Genomic DNA, 17,083 nt, shown 5'->3' with positions numbered 1-17,083 from the left:
TGAACTGTGGGAAATGTGCTACATAAATAAATTTCATCTTGGCCTTGACTTATAAGTCACAGTTTGGGTTTTGAATTCTTTCACTTTTAAAATTGTTTTGAATGAGGGGAATGGGAATCGTAAACAAAGACACGTTGTTATTTCTTCTTAGGAATGTAAACTGGTATATTCAGATGAAGAGGTTTCAACTTTCTTATCAGTTTCTTGTTGGCTGCACATCTGGGCAAAAAACCTTTCTAGGCAGGTTGGCTCCAACCACTAAAATATTCTCATAGTGATACCACGCCGGTTTGATGCACACAAGCAGTGACTGACATCTTACGGGCTATCAAGCAGGGTACGTTGCCAGTGTACATCTACATGCAGCAAAGGCGGTGAACAAATATTTACATTTCATGAGGGTTTTGCATGCATGCTGGAAATAGTTTATCATCTCCTCCTGAAGTACACTACCATTATGAGTCCACCCTGTGACTGTGCAAAGTGATAACAGGGTGGTCAGTAACAGGGGTAGACATTTTACGTTAAAGTCAGCTACTATTGCTCATTGGATGAGTAATGCATGTTGATGCGGTGTTAGTGCAGAGTGAGGGAATAGCAATGGGAGTAGTGATGTGGAGTAGTGAGTAGCAGATAATATCACGTTTAGAAGTCGAATGCAGCGATCATGTTTTGATCTGATAAATCTGAAGTAAGTTTGATCAAGTGTAGAATTACTACAGCTTTTGCTTGGGCCGCAGCAGCTGCTGCTTGGATGCTGTGAACACTGAGTGCAGGTAGGATCGCAAGGTTTAAAGTGTGTCTTTCTGTTAGCCACATACTAGTTAGCCGCCAATGTATTTATTCTAAACTTAAGAATAAGTTTCAAACTGAGTGGGAAAGAAGGACAAACTAAGAAGCAACAAAAGTACCACTGCTACACGGAATGAAGAGAGAACTTTTTTTTCACAATGTCATGTCAGACTGATCTGACTTCATCTACGTAAGTCATTCATGGCTGACGTAATGCTGGTACTGATTTATCAAAGTAATATTACTGATGCCTAGTCGTGACCGATCTTGTTTTTCAATGTGTTATCACTAATAATGGGCCATACCGTGAAAAAACAATAATTGATTGACAAATTAAATTTTGAAAAAACGCAATAGAGCGAGGGAGTGATTTTCAAACCACGATGTAGCGAGAGACGACAGTACTTACTCTGCTTCTTGTACAAAAGTATGTTGTTATTTCCTGAAGATCATGTTATGCGAGGAATTGTCATTGGGTGTATTTAAAGGGACTTTCATCAGATTCATTTGGGCAGGGGGCAGTCAACACAGGGACAGAACTTATTAAAACATTTGAAAGCATTAAAAACTCAATATAACCAAATTACATTTGTTCAGAAAGTTGACAAAAACAAAATATGTAGAAATTGTTTTAAAATTTGAATTTCTATTAGTTATATTGGTAACTGTAGTTGAGCGACCATGAGTGGGGACATGCCAGTGTGGCGTGTTTGCAAAAAAGCAAGATTAATTATTCTTAATTAATTCATCCTGTTTTTCATATTGCTGTGCTTTATGGTAGAAATGGACTTACGTTTTGAAGTGTGATTCTTTACATTTGAATTGTAATGTTTTTTTTCAACAAAATATAGCATGTCATGTCATGGGGACTCAAATGGCACCGAATTGTAGGAATGACCCACTTGATGTTTACTAATTCATTGATGCCATTAGCCTTCATCTACATTATACTGTATATACCACTTTCCTCAATTGTCTATCCAAGCTAATACTTTCAAAGAAAATGCCTCTATTTGAGACAAACTTCAACATAGTAATTTCCAAAATGAATTCTCCACCTTCCCCGTCGTCGTCCAATTACATTTCTCATTCTGCCTGGATTTCATGGTCACTTCACGGTCGCGGGTGTGTCTATTTTCTCCCTCATCTAACTATGCTCTCTCATTCTGTCAGGCAAACACAGTTACAGGCGGCCTCATGTATGTGTTTGCTTAGTTTTGCATTTTTCTTTCTCTTCGTCTGTTCCTTTGTGCATAAAAATGCAAATCTGCGGTCCTGGCCGGTAGCATGCCACTAAATCTTACGATGGCGACATTCAGAATGATAATAAGTTAAGTACAATTCTTATGAACGGGATAATCCACTTCTGTGTGATGTTCTCGAGAGGTCGTGCTGCTGTCACCAGAGTAATTAACAAGCTCAAGATGGGCGCTTGCTCCTTTGTGAAGGTGGCTGCCTCGATGACCTTGAGGAAAACACAGACGTGGGTGGAATGTGATTGATATGCGATCCAGATCTCTTGATTTACCCCCTCGGCTTTCTTCACTTTATCCATCTAGCTCTCATTCCGTGACCTTTCTCCTTCTGCTTATCTTAACACTTAAACCTACTTAACTTTCAAATGGCTGCTTAACACTTTTTGTGGGGCTTCTTCACACACATGCAAAACACCTGTTTAGAACTCTACTTGTATTAAATGACAATTTTATTGGATAAGGCAGGGCTTGTCAAATAGTGCTATGGGCCCCCCCTGGGGGGTAAGGGGCGAGATGAGGTGTTTGGTGTGAAAGGCAGGGGATACTCATAACATTTCTTCAAGTTTGGCAGGTCTGTTAGCGTCTTTATTCATGTTTGAACAATGCTGGTGCCAGCAACTCATGCAGTGTTTTGTACAGATAAATAAATATGATCAGGTTGTCAATACTATTTCAAATTGGGGGGGGGGGCAAAAGTATAAAAAGTTCCTTTAAGGTGGATTAGCTGTCAGAGTAAGAACAACAGTTGAATCTGGGTGAGATTTTGTTTTCTTTTTCGAATGACAAAGGGCTGCTCTGGAAAACGTGCTGCAAAGCCAAAGTAGCGAGATGGTTTTCTGAATGCGGACTGAATGTGTGGCTTAAACGTGCATGTGGTACTGGCATGCTTTTATTTTGATGGCCGGACTCACCGAATACAGGACGTGTCACGCCTGAGTGATCCCAAAGGGACCGGAAGGTGGTTGTTTTTTGATGGTTAGATTTGTTTTTTGTTTGTTTTTTTTACTTTTTTATTTAGAAAAAAAAAAGTAAACATATGCAGCAAATGTGGCATCACTTTAAAGTACATCTCCAGAATGAAATAGTGCCACAACAGAAACAGAAAGGAAAAAAGGAAATAAAAGTATGCATAATTAACAAACTAAATGGTAATTTGTATATGCTCAGACGCTGGAAAAATTAGGGGGAACATGAGTTTCGGACTGTTCAAATATGTCTTATTGACTGGGATTAATTTTGAGGGGAAAAAAAAAAACAATGTAATGATAAATCTTTTAGACCATACAGTATTTCTATAAATTTAATGAGTAAAAACATTGTAAATACTGCTGCCTATAGTGGTAAATATTGATACGTAACCAACACGGTTACTCAAATATTTTTTTCATGAAAAAAAAAATCTCATTCATTTGTTTTCATCTGTCTATTCGTCTTCCCCGTATTCAAATGCTTTGAGTGTGACATTTAAAATAAATACAGTGCAACCCTAAAAGGTCGAACACAATCTGTTTCAAATGTATCTGTTTTTTAAAACAAAGTTTCCCCTGGAAATAAGCCATAAAATATGTCCCAGGGTGAAACTTTTGCCATCGTAATACTTACAAAATGATTCCGGCAATGTTTTCAAAAAATACATTCTTAAATGTCATCCAAGTGAAATAAAACTCAACAAATAAAAGTCACCCTTTGATGTGCGATGTATGTATGCATCGCCTTTATGAGAACAGTTGCTCAAGGCAGTGAACTTAATATAACACTCAGTTTAATATGTGTTTACTGTTTCACCAGTGGTGACTGACAGTGTAGTGTCTAGGGCTGTCCTACCTCGTCAGACTAATCTTTGTCCCACCTATTGAGCGTAAAGTGATGGAGCCAGCTCGGATGAGAGGCGAAATGTTTTCTAAGACAATCCAAACAATCCAGTTACAGTCGATTCAGCGCCCTGACAATACAGTGACCTGTATGAATGAGAATATTCACAGGCATGACAGTGTAGTGTGTGAGGGTGAATGGTTTGTTTGTTGACCGGTGACCAGTTCAGGGCCTCGTGCACCTTTTGCTGGAAGTTAGCTGACAAAGGCTTCAGCTCTCTGTGACCATGAACAAGAAAAGCGGCATAGAACACTGACAGATGGATTTTACAAGTATAAAAGTTAACCATGACAGGGTGATTGTATTTTTGTCCTGGATTGTGTGTTTTTTTTTCTTTAATAACTGTCTTTAATAGCAAGTTATCAGTGTTTGGAATGTTGAAGATTTGATATTCATGGAAAATGACGCCCTCCACATTTTACTGTCGTTGTTCATGAATGGCTACTTCTCCGGCAGAGTCGGCTGGCCTATTAGCCAATATAGGCACATGCTAAGGGCGCCATGGCCTCCAGGGGGCATAAAAAATGATAATACTTATGTTAAAGCTAGTTGTTACTATGAACTCTTCAAATGGACATGTTTCATGTTTGTTTTATTTATAATACATTACTATTATTATTTATTCACTTATTTACAGGATTTGTATTTTGTGCTTAGATTTGTTTGTGTATTTATTTGTAATTTGTTAACCATATAAATTGGGTGACAGGTCATCTTACGAATTAAAGACCACGGTAAGAACTATTCAATTTTACGTTCAGTTTCTTTTGTAAGCGTATGTAAAATCTCATCTAGGGCGCCTCTCGTGGTCGTGGTCCACTTGAATGGCCAGCCAGCCAGGAGTCCCGACTTAGCACACTGTGGCTTTTCAAAACGTCATGATAAATGGCGTATTCACCATTAACTTCTAAACTTCTAAAGGATCCTTATTTGGATTGTATTCACACTCCTCCCACAGCCACCGCACAAAGCTTTCCTTGTTCCTTATGTGCGTCATGCCAGTCAGTGTCCCCACTATATACTTTACCTCTTGATAGCCTCACTCTCCATTCAATGTACAAACACATTAAGGTTGGGCTCCTAATAGCTCGTGTGATGGATACCGGAGCATAATGAGCTCTTTATGAGACTTAAATCCTACTGTTAATCAATGCACATAGCAGGGCACTTTTCAATATTACCTTCTAAGCATTTTAAAATGAGCCCTCATTGAAATCATTGACTCCCATTTTGGATTCTCTCTTTTTCCCTCCATCTTCTTTCAATCATCCCAGCACGCAATTTGTTACATCACACTTTCAGAATCAAATGATGCCTTTGTCTTTGCAGCTCTAGACTCCCCTGATATTGACGAATACTCTTCAGACTGAGAGTTATGGAAATGTAATGCTCTGCTCTAATGTAGTGGGTGGACCAGACTTCCTGTAACCTCAAGCAAAGAAACCCAGCCAGTCTATTTATTACCTTAAATACCCCATACTGGCAGCTGCTGGGGGCATTGCTGTCAATTACTGCTGGTTGCTGTATTGTTGCACTTTGATCTTTAGCTGCTAATGTACTCTGTTGCTCCAGGCTCTTGCACTTGTATCATACTGTATTAGCATCACCAAGTATAGTCTGCATCTACAAGTATGCGATTTCAATATATTAAAAGCAGGCGGGCTGATTGTGACGTAATAGAAATGGAAAACTGAGGTGTCAGTTTTTTTAATGTTGAAAGTTGTTGGACTGTGTGAAGTTCATGAAACAATTCTTCGCGTGGACACAGGACGCGCACATGCTGGGTTTGTGCATCTGGATGTATGTGTTTCTGGGTGTTTTTGAAGTTCTGTGTGTGCACATCTTTGTCTGGTTGTGTTTGATTATCCTTTACAGTCTCAGAGGGAGCGGGATTCATTCTCACTCTGATAATGAGGGCGAGACTAGCAATGCCCTAAAGTCATTTCTCCCATTCTTCAGTCCTTCCTGTTGCATCTGTCGGCTTTTCAGTCCTGCTCACCCGTTTCCTTTTTTCTTTATTCCTTCTCATGTCCTTCTGTCTCTCATTGTTCTTATGTTCCTTTATTCTCTGTCCCCTCTTGTCATCATTATTTTCCCTTTAGTACATCTATATTCATGCAGTGCTGACACCAGCCGAATGACAGGGACATGTTTGCTATTTAATGTCATAGATTTAGATTCTGATTGAAAATTTTTCAGCATCCTCACTAATATTCGTCTGTCTCTATGGACCTAAGGGCAGGCAGATTTCCACAACAATATCTCCCATCATGTTGCATATTTGCCTGCCGGACTGCTTAAATGTCCATTCAGCACACTCATTCTGATGACCTTTCCCTGTAGATTCTCCTGAGAGCCCAAAGCAAGAGCGAATGCGTTTATTTCATGACTACCCTTTCCTTTATTTCTATTTTCCAGGTGACTGAAGTAGGGATTAACTCCAGCAAGGCCAACTAGGAGTCATATCTACAACAACTGCATCCACACACACCAGCATGGACCTAAAGGACCGAAGGCAACGTTCCCTGACCTGCTCCAAGGACTCCCCGTACAACACCTCATCCCTGGATGCAGATGAGTGTCGCGTGCCGACTCAGAAGTCTTACAGCTCCAGTGAGACGCTCAAGGCTTTTGAGCACGAGCAGAGGCTGCACTACAGCGGCTGTGTGACTGACCTTGTTCACCACGAGGCTGATGAGTACTCACGACAAGGTGGGTCTTCGAGCAAAAGTATTTTAGGGATTATCCGTACAATGCTGGACATGACACAATGCAAGTTTAACTAAATGGCACTCAGTGTGGTGCAGATCTTTGCCAAGGTCAGTCAGCACAAAATTGCACCCACCCTATGCATACGTCAACATTTTCATAAATGTATTAATTATAAACTCATAATTTAAGGAATGGATGCCCTGTGTCCCATTGTTACCAATAATGTAAACAAATTCCTGGGCCACACCTTTATCTGGACCGCACCAACTACAGTTAGTTGGCCTGTGTGCCACCCCTCCACAAAAAATGTAATGTAGGCTTTCTGCTGCTCATCTTAGCTTTTACATCATCCATGATCCAACGTATGACATCTCACCTCATATTGTTGTGTGTATAATAGGGGTGTGAGGAATACATTGAACTATTACAATATTTTTTTAAATTAAAATATAGCCCCTATAAACGTATTATCACCGTTCCTCCTTATTGAGTCGAGTAACCATTTTACATGTAAACCAGGAGGAGCCCCTCGCGAGAGTCGCAGCAAATTGGGCGGAGGTCATAGAAGAAGAAAAAAACGCTACGGCAGACTTGGGCGGTGAAGATAACCTCAAAGATGCGCTGCACAGTTGAAGTCAAAAGCGGGGTCTAACTTCGGCTTTCATAGCGTGAATGGGACGCCGCTGGTGACGGACTTTGCAGTATGTAAGAAGTGTCTCACGAAAGTAAGATTTGATCTCCATAAGAGACATGAGATGTTGTGTTTTCTGAATAAGTTTAAAATAGTGTCACTGTTTGTCAGACAGCTAAAGTAAAATTCTGTTTACGATTATATTGCAATAGATAGATAGATAGATAGATAGATAGATACTTTATTCATCTCCAAGAGACATTCACATTTCCAGCAGCTCTGCAAAGATGGGAACACAGAGGCATGCAAGGTACAGAAAGTATAATAATAAACATAAAAACAACTTAAAAATATGAAGCAAATATTCTGCAAAATATAAAGTCAATTTTTTTGGGGGGGGGTTGTTTCACCATATTGCCATATTTAGATATTACCGTTATTGCGAGTCGTGTATCGCAAATGATATGGTATCGTGGGGTACCCTGAGATTCCCAGCCCTAGTGTATAATGTCTGTAACACAAATACATGATAGTGAAATATTTCCCCACCCCATTATATGAGTACAGTGTACTTTTGCAATCAAAATTCAAATTGGGACTCTCTTGAAAAATGAAATTCTGCATCTCAAGGAGTTATCCAAAATAAATTGAAAGTGACAATCTTCAAGCGGCACAGTATTTAAACGATTAGTAGTAGTTATGAAGTAAAGGAGACATCACAAGATTAGAACATGGCCATAAATTAGCCGCACCGCTGTATAAGCCGTAGAGTTCAAAAGTTTGAGAAAAAAGTACCGGCTTATACACTGGAAATTATGGTATATTTGTTTTCTGACTGGAAGCTATAACTATTTCCAAAAAAATGTATTTTTTTTTATATTTTTGGGTGTCTGGAATGGGCTAATTGGATTTACATTATATCCTATGAGAAAAACGTGCCTTTATACGATTTGTATATCTGTCTACTTATTTTTAGTTGAAATAATAGCCCTGGTGGTATGATTGTACATGCTGCCCCAATGCCCAGAGATGCCCAGTGCCGGTCCCAATCCCAAATAATGGGAGGGTTGCATCATAAAGGGCATGCGGTTTAAAAACTAAGCCAAATCAAACAATTGACTCACTGAGGCAACCCCTGATGGGATAAAGTCAACAGACAAAAAAAAAAAATCGTATTTACTTTCAATTTCCGGTTAAATATTGACGTTCACAAAACATGTAACACATCACTGCACATGCAAATATTTTTTTTGTCTGTATTGTAGCTCCAGCGTGTTTCTTGCAAGGATGGTGTGGTAACCTATCACTGTAATCACTCATTGTAACTGTTACGCTTTGCTTGGCAGAACCGAAGTAGACCTTTGGCCCTGGCGAGCTTGTCATAATGAACTTCTGTGTTTTCTAGTGTGCAAGTTAGCTGATAGGTCATTGGTAAAGGGCGCGCCTGCTCTGTTAGGCATGACTTTAAAGCACTTGTCTATACATGTGCACAAATATATATTACATAGGCACATGAAACAGGCAGTATCGATCCCTGACTGGTGAAAGGAGTCTGACTCAATGGGATTGATCCACATATTTTCCACTCTATTTTCTGTGTACGTGCATAACAAAGAAACCAGCAATGGAACAAAATGTGATTGTTACATACAGAAGGGAAATATTACATCTTGCTCAAAAAAGGCAAAGGTAGATAGATATGAAAAAAAAGAGGATTGATCGGCATCATGGATGAAAGACAGAAAGTCAGTAGTGTGTGCTGGACATATTCCACTGCTGCACAGAGCTGACATCACACCAGGCGATGGCTGGTCGATACCAACGTCCTCTCAGCCAATCAGCACCGTCAAAAGACCAGAGCCGCAGATGCATCGTGGGAAGTGTGGCCACAGGGGACCAACAGTGTTGCAGCACCATAAGGACTGTGACACCACAGGAGAAGTAGAGCTCAGAAGGCGAAGTGAGAAAAGCAGCAGATAAATAGTTTAGAACTAGACACATTCACATTATAACTGTAAATGGGAGATTGGCTCAGTATCATGCTGGTTGTTATTTTGAACAGATTGTATTTTAAGTTTCAAGATGTCATCTCGCTTCTGAAACTTCCGTCTTGAAGATCATAGTTTCACTTTTTTTTTTTTTTTTCCTTCACTGCTTAGCTGACCGACATGGAACATGGAGGAAAGTGAATTAATTTTAATGAATATTTGACACATTTAAGATGGGAACATTTTATATTTAAAATAAGCCCAATGGTTTCTATACTAAATCATTTATTGACTGATTTAGCTGTGCAGTAAAATAGTATGAACTTTGATTAAATTATAATGATATTGGATTTTCGGTTGGGTGGGTATGCTTCTTGCAGCACATTTTTGGATCACTTCTGCAGTAGAAACAGAGTCCACCGATTCAAAGCGTTCTGTGGCGCGGCGATACACTTGATACAATGTCGTTACGCATCCAACATGGCCGTCAGACCAAAAGGTGCAGGTTCGATATAGAATTGGCACATTTGCTGATGTTCAAAGATTTTAATTTGTGGTTTTCCAGCTACACTGTTGATGAAATAAGTTCTGTTAAATAAAAGGGATGGTGTTCACCAGATCACTCCCCTTAGATTTATTTCTATGAGGTTATGTTAAATATATAGATGGATGGATACTTTATTAATCTCCAAGAGAATTTTTCATGAGTGACGCAAAAGATCACGGATGCTATTGCCATCATAGATGAGACAATGCTAAAGCAAATTGGCAAGAAATCGAGTAGGGAGCAGTGACGTGCGGAGAGGTTCGTGGCTGCTGAGGCACTGAGTCCTTTGGAGTTAAAAAATATATATATTATAGGTTTCTTATGAAGAGGACACCACAAATAAAAAGATCATATTTCACTTTTGGTTAAAAAATGTTTGTTTTTTTTTCAAATACTTTTTAGTCCCATTTAATTATTTATTGATTTGTTTTCATCGAAAAACATGTGGTTACCTTACCTGTTACCTGTATATAAAGTCCATGCACCCTATCCTACTCCAGGAAAACTTCTGAAACTGTTTTGTAAAAGTCTGAACATATGTCTTGCATTTGACTTGCTGCTCTCCAGCTGTGCTGCTGCTGTTCAAAAAAACAAAGCAAACAAACGGGACGCTTTATATGGAAGGACGGCAGTGACAAGCACCTTCCAGCTCACGTACTCCCCCACCCCTTCAGGATGAGGAGAGTACTGTAAGCGCCTCCCGTGTGACTTTCCTATGTATTTTATTGTCTGATTAGCAAAAATAATGATGTCACACTTACATTAAAGACGTTACATGGGCTGTAGAAAGTCATGGTGCATAATAAGTGTTTATGCAATATTATTGGCAACATGCTGACAAACAGAAAATGGCAGGGGCCATGATCCAGCTGAGTGCACTCACTGAGTACACAATTTCTCTTTATCCAGAGCTGCTTCATTAAGATTGATGTCGCAGATATCCAAGGATAGATTTGGACATCATTTCTGGCTTTTCTTCCGTTTGTCGGTAGAAGACCTCCAAAATCTTCCTGCAGCTGCCACTCATAATGCCTTCTTCACGTGATTAAGCCCTTTACAACTTTCAAGCACTTCTTAGCGAGAGTGTTTTGAGCGTCTGTATTCTAGAAACATAGCATTTGTTGGCCACACATGTGGTACAGACTCTCCAGATATGTCATTGTAGTTCCTTCTAGCCAGGGGCAGACTTACCATGAACACTAGCAGGCACACTAGGCTATTGCCTACGGCCCCTTGATTTCCCAAATATCTCATAAAAACCATTAATTTATTTTTTTTTCTTTGAGTTATAGAACATATTACTGTTTTAGTCTTAATTTGAGTGCAAGTACATCAAAATGCCTAATCTGTCATGATCGTTTGGACTGCTTCACCCTCCCTTCTCATGCTATTCCATGCTGCTGCGCATGTGCAGATTGACGGGAACGAAAAAACTTGTTGCTGCGGTTTGGAGAAAAACAAAGCGGCGTTAACCGAGTGGAGTGGAAGAAGAAGAGGAGAAGACGAGAGGAAAACAGTTTTTCTCAAAGCTGCCAAAGGTGTCAACCTTTTTCACAGCCACAACAAACGTAGACACACAAAACAAGAAATTATTAAGTCACACGCATATTTCACTCCTGTGACCGTGCCTTTTCGTCCTGGCGCCGTTCTGCTGTACTGTAGCGTTTTTGTATCCTTGTTAAAACATATTGCTGCGGACGAACCGAAGATTAATTTACAAGCCAGCAAGCTAGCGATGACACAGGAGACATGGCAGGATGGCAATGAAGGAGATTGATTGGCAATGGTCTACAGCCAATCAAGACGCAGAAAGCAATGGGAGATAGACACTCAACTTCCCACAATGCAAGTATTCTTAAAGGGCCAGGCTTGGCCTGTAACAGTGTTCATACACCGTAATAAGAAAAAAAAAAAGGAGCACTAAAAAAATCAGTGAATTCGCAAAAGGAGAACTGTGATAGAGAGAGGGAACGCTGTATTAAATGTTGCTTAATATTCTTACAATTACAGTAAAAGCGTTGATATGATTCACTTGTTAGGTGCTAATAATCCTCAGGAAGATTTTAAGGACTTTATTACATTAACATTTAATTGGTTTTTGTGTGGTATATAAACGCAGCTATATAACTAGCAACTTAAGCTAACGGATGACTGTAACAGATTTCAAAAGCAGGAAAAAAGTGGCCTCAATGACTTCTGTAAAAATTAAAATGAGGAAAGTTTTGTCAGTGTAGTATAAGGATGTGGAGGGTTCCAATGACTGGGTTTCCCTTGGGCTCCCAAATGACTAATATGCCCTGCTTCCAGCACAGTGTAGACATATTGTTTGTAGCAGAATTCAGGACACTTGTGCATTTGGAATTTGGAATAAATAAATATTGTGTGTGAATTCACAAATCAGTTTTGTGCATGTCCATGCATGCTACATAGGGTCCACCCAAACAACTGATGATGAAAGCGAGAACAACGCAGCTGTGCGCTATTAAAAATAAATGGTGATGAGATTAGATACAATTCATCAACCCCTTTGTCTTCTCAATGGCATCTGGAGCCTCTGCCAGCTGCTGACACTCTAAAGCATCACGTATCTTCAGCAGTAGAGCACATGAGGCACTGGAAAGTACGCTGTGGCTCCTCCACAGTGCAACACACTCTCACACTCCCGGTGCCGGTGTTTTATTTTTCTGTAGATACAAACTGTACACATGGACTGCCTCAGCTGTATTTTTTAATTCATGCTTTTTGCTCAGAAGATGTGTAGCCAGGATGGGATCACTGCATCAGCTACGTAAATAGTGCCTCATTATACAAGCATGACACAGTGCAACCCGAAAATGATTCAACAAAGGGGAGCACAACGCAAAGCAAGTCACACAGTGGTGACTTGACTTCTTTCTTCTTGGCATGTGGCTGTTTATAACAAGAAGACAAATTCTGTTTGGGGGGGGAAAAATGCTAGTTTTATTGTTTCCTTTGTTTTGTATTCATATTATTCCCATTCCGTTATTTTTGTCCCAAGGAACCGAAGATTCTCTGTCAACCAAAAAAATGGACTGCAGTTTATTTTGGTCCACTTTAACTAGACCCATGCAGTTGATGTCACAAGTGCCAAGATGCACAATAAATAATGCTTGATTCAAATGTATTATTGGGCAACTGAGGTGAAAGCCCAAATAGCTCATTCCACACTTTTGGACAATTATGGTAACCAGATGTTTCCCAAGCAACTCATCTTTCATCCAACGTCAGCTGGCATAGGCTCCAGCTCAACTGTGACTAAATTGGATAAGTGGTAAAAAAAAATAAATAAATAAATAATAAAAATAAAAAGTTCAAATTAATAAACTAGTAAAATATTAAATAAATATAGTAAATATAGTAAATATTAAAATAAACAAAAACACTCATAAGTAAAAACAAATCAGTAAAAGAAAAGACACAGAGGACCAGATGACTGACGCCGAGTGAGCCAGAGAATGAGATTTAAAGCACTCATCTGTGGGGGCCATTTGGACTTGAAGGGGAAGGGGGTTCCACAGCTTGGGCCGACCACAGAAAAGGCCTGGTCTCTCTTGATTTTAAGTCTCCTCTTAAGCACCACTAATTGGAGCTGGCCTTCGGACCTCAATGAGCGCGCTTGAGAAATTTGGATAAGGTCCGTGATGTGCCTCTGACCATTTCCTGTGTGACTCAACATCGCCACAATATGCATGAATAATTGCCCTACATAAACACATTATATACGTAGATACAAGTGTATGGCCACATGGTCACTGCACCTAAAAGAAGTGAAAATAAAGGAAAACATACTAAGAGCTCGAACAGCTTCCCCCATTTCCATAAGACTTTTTACAAGATATTGGGGTGTGTCTGTGGTAACTTTTGTTGATGCATCCAGGAAAACATTTCTTAGGTGAGAGGTTGCTAATGTTGGACCCGACCGAGGGCCTGCTGGACCATCACCTCTGTTCAAGTGGTTCATGACCCTGTGTAAATTAAGTGAACATAAAGGCTATTGGTTCTCTTTAGTGTTCTTGCTGGTTCTTAGGACCGTAGTCAATGATCACACAATTGAAAAGGTTTTCAAACTGTATTAACAAATATGAGCAATAAATTGGGTCCAGCGCTAAACTCTAGCATCAAAGAGAAAGATCTCTGAAAATAAAAGTTAAGTTTGTGAGAGTTACAGTAAGCTGGTGTGAGTGAGAAACATGCGTCTACTGTGTGTCTCCCAGTATTTTTCCTTCAGTCGAATGTAATTGTTGCGCGACTCCGATTGTGCTGTGTGAGTGTGTGTCAAGAAGGCCTACTGTGAGAAACCATTAGACTTAAAATGCACTGAATCAATAGGTGTAATAATATCTAACAAAAAAATGCACAATAAATTCAAACTTGTGCACCCAATTCTTGTCTTTAAAAATCAAGAAGTCAAGAAGCAGTCAAGAATGTGGCTTTGTCACAATTTTGGTTTAACAAACAACAAAATAATTCCGTGGAAAACAATCAGCTATTCTCTCTTTGCCGTACTGTACCATTCATGGCAGGTGATGCCTGTTACACAGCACTAATGCCATTCCCCAACAAGCACACACATTTGCAAATACTGAATAACAAACATGACAACCGGCATCGTGCGTGTGATTTTGGTCGAATAAAAATACATTGCTAACAGACGATGTGATTGTATGATAGTTGAGTTAATCTATGTTTACTGCGTAATGACCCTCTTTGACTCTGCTTTGGCAGCTTTTGATAAATGAGGCAGATTGTAAATGTCACTGTTATCAAGTGTTTTTTTTTTCCCCCACCCTCGACTGAGTCACTTGTCTCCGAGGCTGTAATTAAACTTGTTCCCCTGCCACAGAATTTAACTGTGTGTGTATGTGGATGTGTTTGTGTTTGGATATGTGTCGCATTCTTAATGTGTAAGTCACTTTTCATACTTGTTATGCCCTTGCCACAGTCAAAAGTGATACCTTTACCAATGATTTGTTGTTCTGGTGATGTTGCCATGTGTCACATTTCACTGTGAGCTACATCTTCACAGTGCCAACCAATTTATTTTGGGCGGAAATGCTCAAAACAGGAGTTTGTAAGCCAAGCATAACCAACGCCGTTCCCAGTTGGTGGGGACAGGTAACCCGTATGTTCAGATTAGTTAGGGGACATTAAACAGTTCTGCAACATATTATCGCTTTTCTACAAAATTATGGCATGTTCTACGAACCTGCGGACTGAAAACCTGACATGGGAGTCAAAATTTAAAGTTGAGGTGCACTCGAAACTTTTTTGTGGTGTTCAATCACAACCACATCATAAAAAACACGTAAAAATGATAACCGTACAATGTTAAGTTCATGAAAAATAGTGGCAAATAAAACCTTTACTCAAAAAACATGCACGCCAGTGATAATAGAGCTGATTGGACACCACATGATTTTTAAATATCAATACATAATTGACTTATTCATGTTTTATTCACGTGGATTCATTTGGCCCCATACCTATAAAGCTGAGCTTCTTGCTTTGCAGCTGATTTGTGTTAGAAACACAACAGAAGGCGTTCAAGGCACTTCCCATGCCAATTCCCGTGCGTGATAGCAGAGGACAAAAAAGGTAACGATCGTTTTTGGATTTCCAAAGTGCCTGTAGTCCGTGAACATTAGCTGTGTAGCAAAAATTGTGTGCATTTTGCAAATAGCACATCAATAATGACTTCCACTGCAAATCGTTACAGTTAATATCAAAGCCCACTCAATAAAACCATGATATTCCTGTCAGGTTTTTGTGTCCTTCTTTGCCTAAAATAAATCATCAATCAAAAAAAGACCAAACTTTGTCATCTGTATATCTCAAAAATGAAACAATTACAACCACGGAATTTTCATTTCACTGGCGACCAGTCCAGGGTGTACCCCGCCTCTTGCCCGAAGGAATAACAAAAGTGGAGGAGTGTGTACGTGGACAAACATCTGAACTACAAATGCCAAAGAACATGTCATTTGCAATTTAGAACATTTTACAATGCACATCGATTTGTTTTAATAGTTTTTTTCAACCAAATGAAACAAACACTTACAAAAATGCAAAATAAAAAGAACACTAGTTGAAAATAACAGGGCAGAAGCAAAGTTCATGTAAATGTCCTCCCGTGATCATATAACAAATATGACTATTAAATACACTTACATTACAGATACGGAATACTTGAAAGATTCAATAAAGTGGTGCCATATCCCCATGCGTTGACAGTGAGATCACTATTTTGAATTTCCCTCGAGCAAAAATTTTGTGTCACGATAAAAACATCACAGGCTACTGACAACTTCCATGCAAAACCACTTAACTATAAAATTCTCCACAGAAATTATTTGGCAATATAGAAAATTACACATAATAAATAGTCATAAAATATATATATATATATATATATATATATATATATATATATATATATATATATATGTATATAAAAATATATAAAAATTAGGACATTGTAAAAATGTGAAAGCAAAATGGCGTTGTGTATATTACCTGAACTACTATACTCAGGAGAAAGAACCAGAAAAGTGAAAGCAAATGCTGCTATGTTTCCTTTGACTGATGTGTTTTTTTTTCAGCCGCTAATATCCCTGACACAGCAGTAAACATGGCTCCAGTCCAGTCTGCTGGTCTGCACCCTCTATTTTATCTCCTTTTGCAAAAAAAGTCTTCAGTCCTGCCGGAGAGCGCTCACATTAAACCCCCCGCACATAAAAAAATACATACACACACACATACACAAACATGCAACCGGGAGTCGGTTGTCATTGTTCACTTGAATGACCCGTTCAAAAGACTCGACTCGTTCGCAAACGTCACATCCCCACTGCTCCACTGGTAACAAGATGTCCTCCTGAGTGCATATTATTGTGTCATGTCCTGTCATGTTCTTTTCTGAACCAATGTCTTTTCTCTGGGCAAGGGCAGATTGGGCAAGGACGGGTGACATTTGTCGCTACTATATTAGGCCTCTTGTTAGTAGGTAGAAGAGCTCCTGTGGGTAGAAAAAGAACAGATGTCATCTGAGAGGCGTGGGAAGTGTTTGACCATGACGGATCATCAGGGGGACGTTGTTAAATCGTGGTGTTAATAAGATACCACCGATGTGATTTTGGATTGGACATTGAGCTAAAATGTATCCTTTTCAGATGTCTAGATAAAACCCAGTCGGCCGAAGTAATCTGTTTTGCTCTTAGTGCCACAGAATACTGTGAATAATGTCTGAACATAATGATGATGTCTC

At 39.4% G+C, this 17,083-nt stretch overlaps 1 protein-coding gene across 14 annotated transcripts in view; it reads left to right on the top strand.

Annotated features, from left to right (window-relative positions):
- Window positions 1-17,083, top strand: part of tenm2a (teneurin transmembrane protein 2a) — a 296,346-nt gene that overhangs the window by 72,356 nt on the left and 206,907 nt on the right. For all 14 annotated transcript variants that reach the window (XM_054791378.1, XM_054791392.1, XM_054791387.1 and 11 more), the window contains exon 2: window positions 6,339-6,632. In XM_054791378.1, the coding sequence (XP_054647353.1) occupies window positions 6,416-6,632 (217 nt within the window). In that variant the 5' untranslated portion in view covers window positions 6,339-6,415. The remainder of the gene's footprint in view (window positions 1-6,338; window positions 6,633-17,083) is intronic.

This window comes from Dunckerocampus dactyliophorus, chromosome 11, assembly GCF_027744805.1.
Source record: "Dunckerocampus dactyliophorus isolate RoL2022-P2 chromosome 11, RoL_Ddac_1.1, whole genome shotgun sequence".
NCBI lineage: Eukaryota > Metazoa > Chordata > Actinopteri > Syngnathiformes > Syngnathidae > Dunckerocampus > Dunckerocampus dactyliophorus.
Note: the sequence above shows the minus strand (reverse complement) of the source record. Positions and strands in the feature narration are given on the sequence as shown.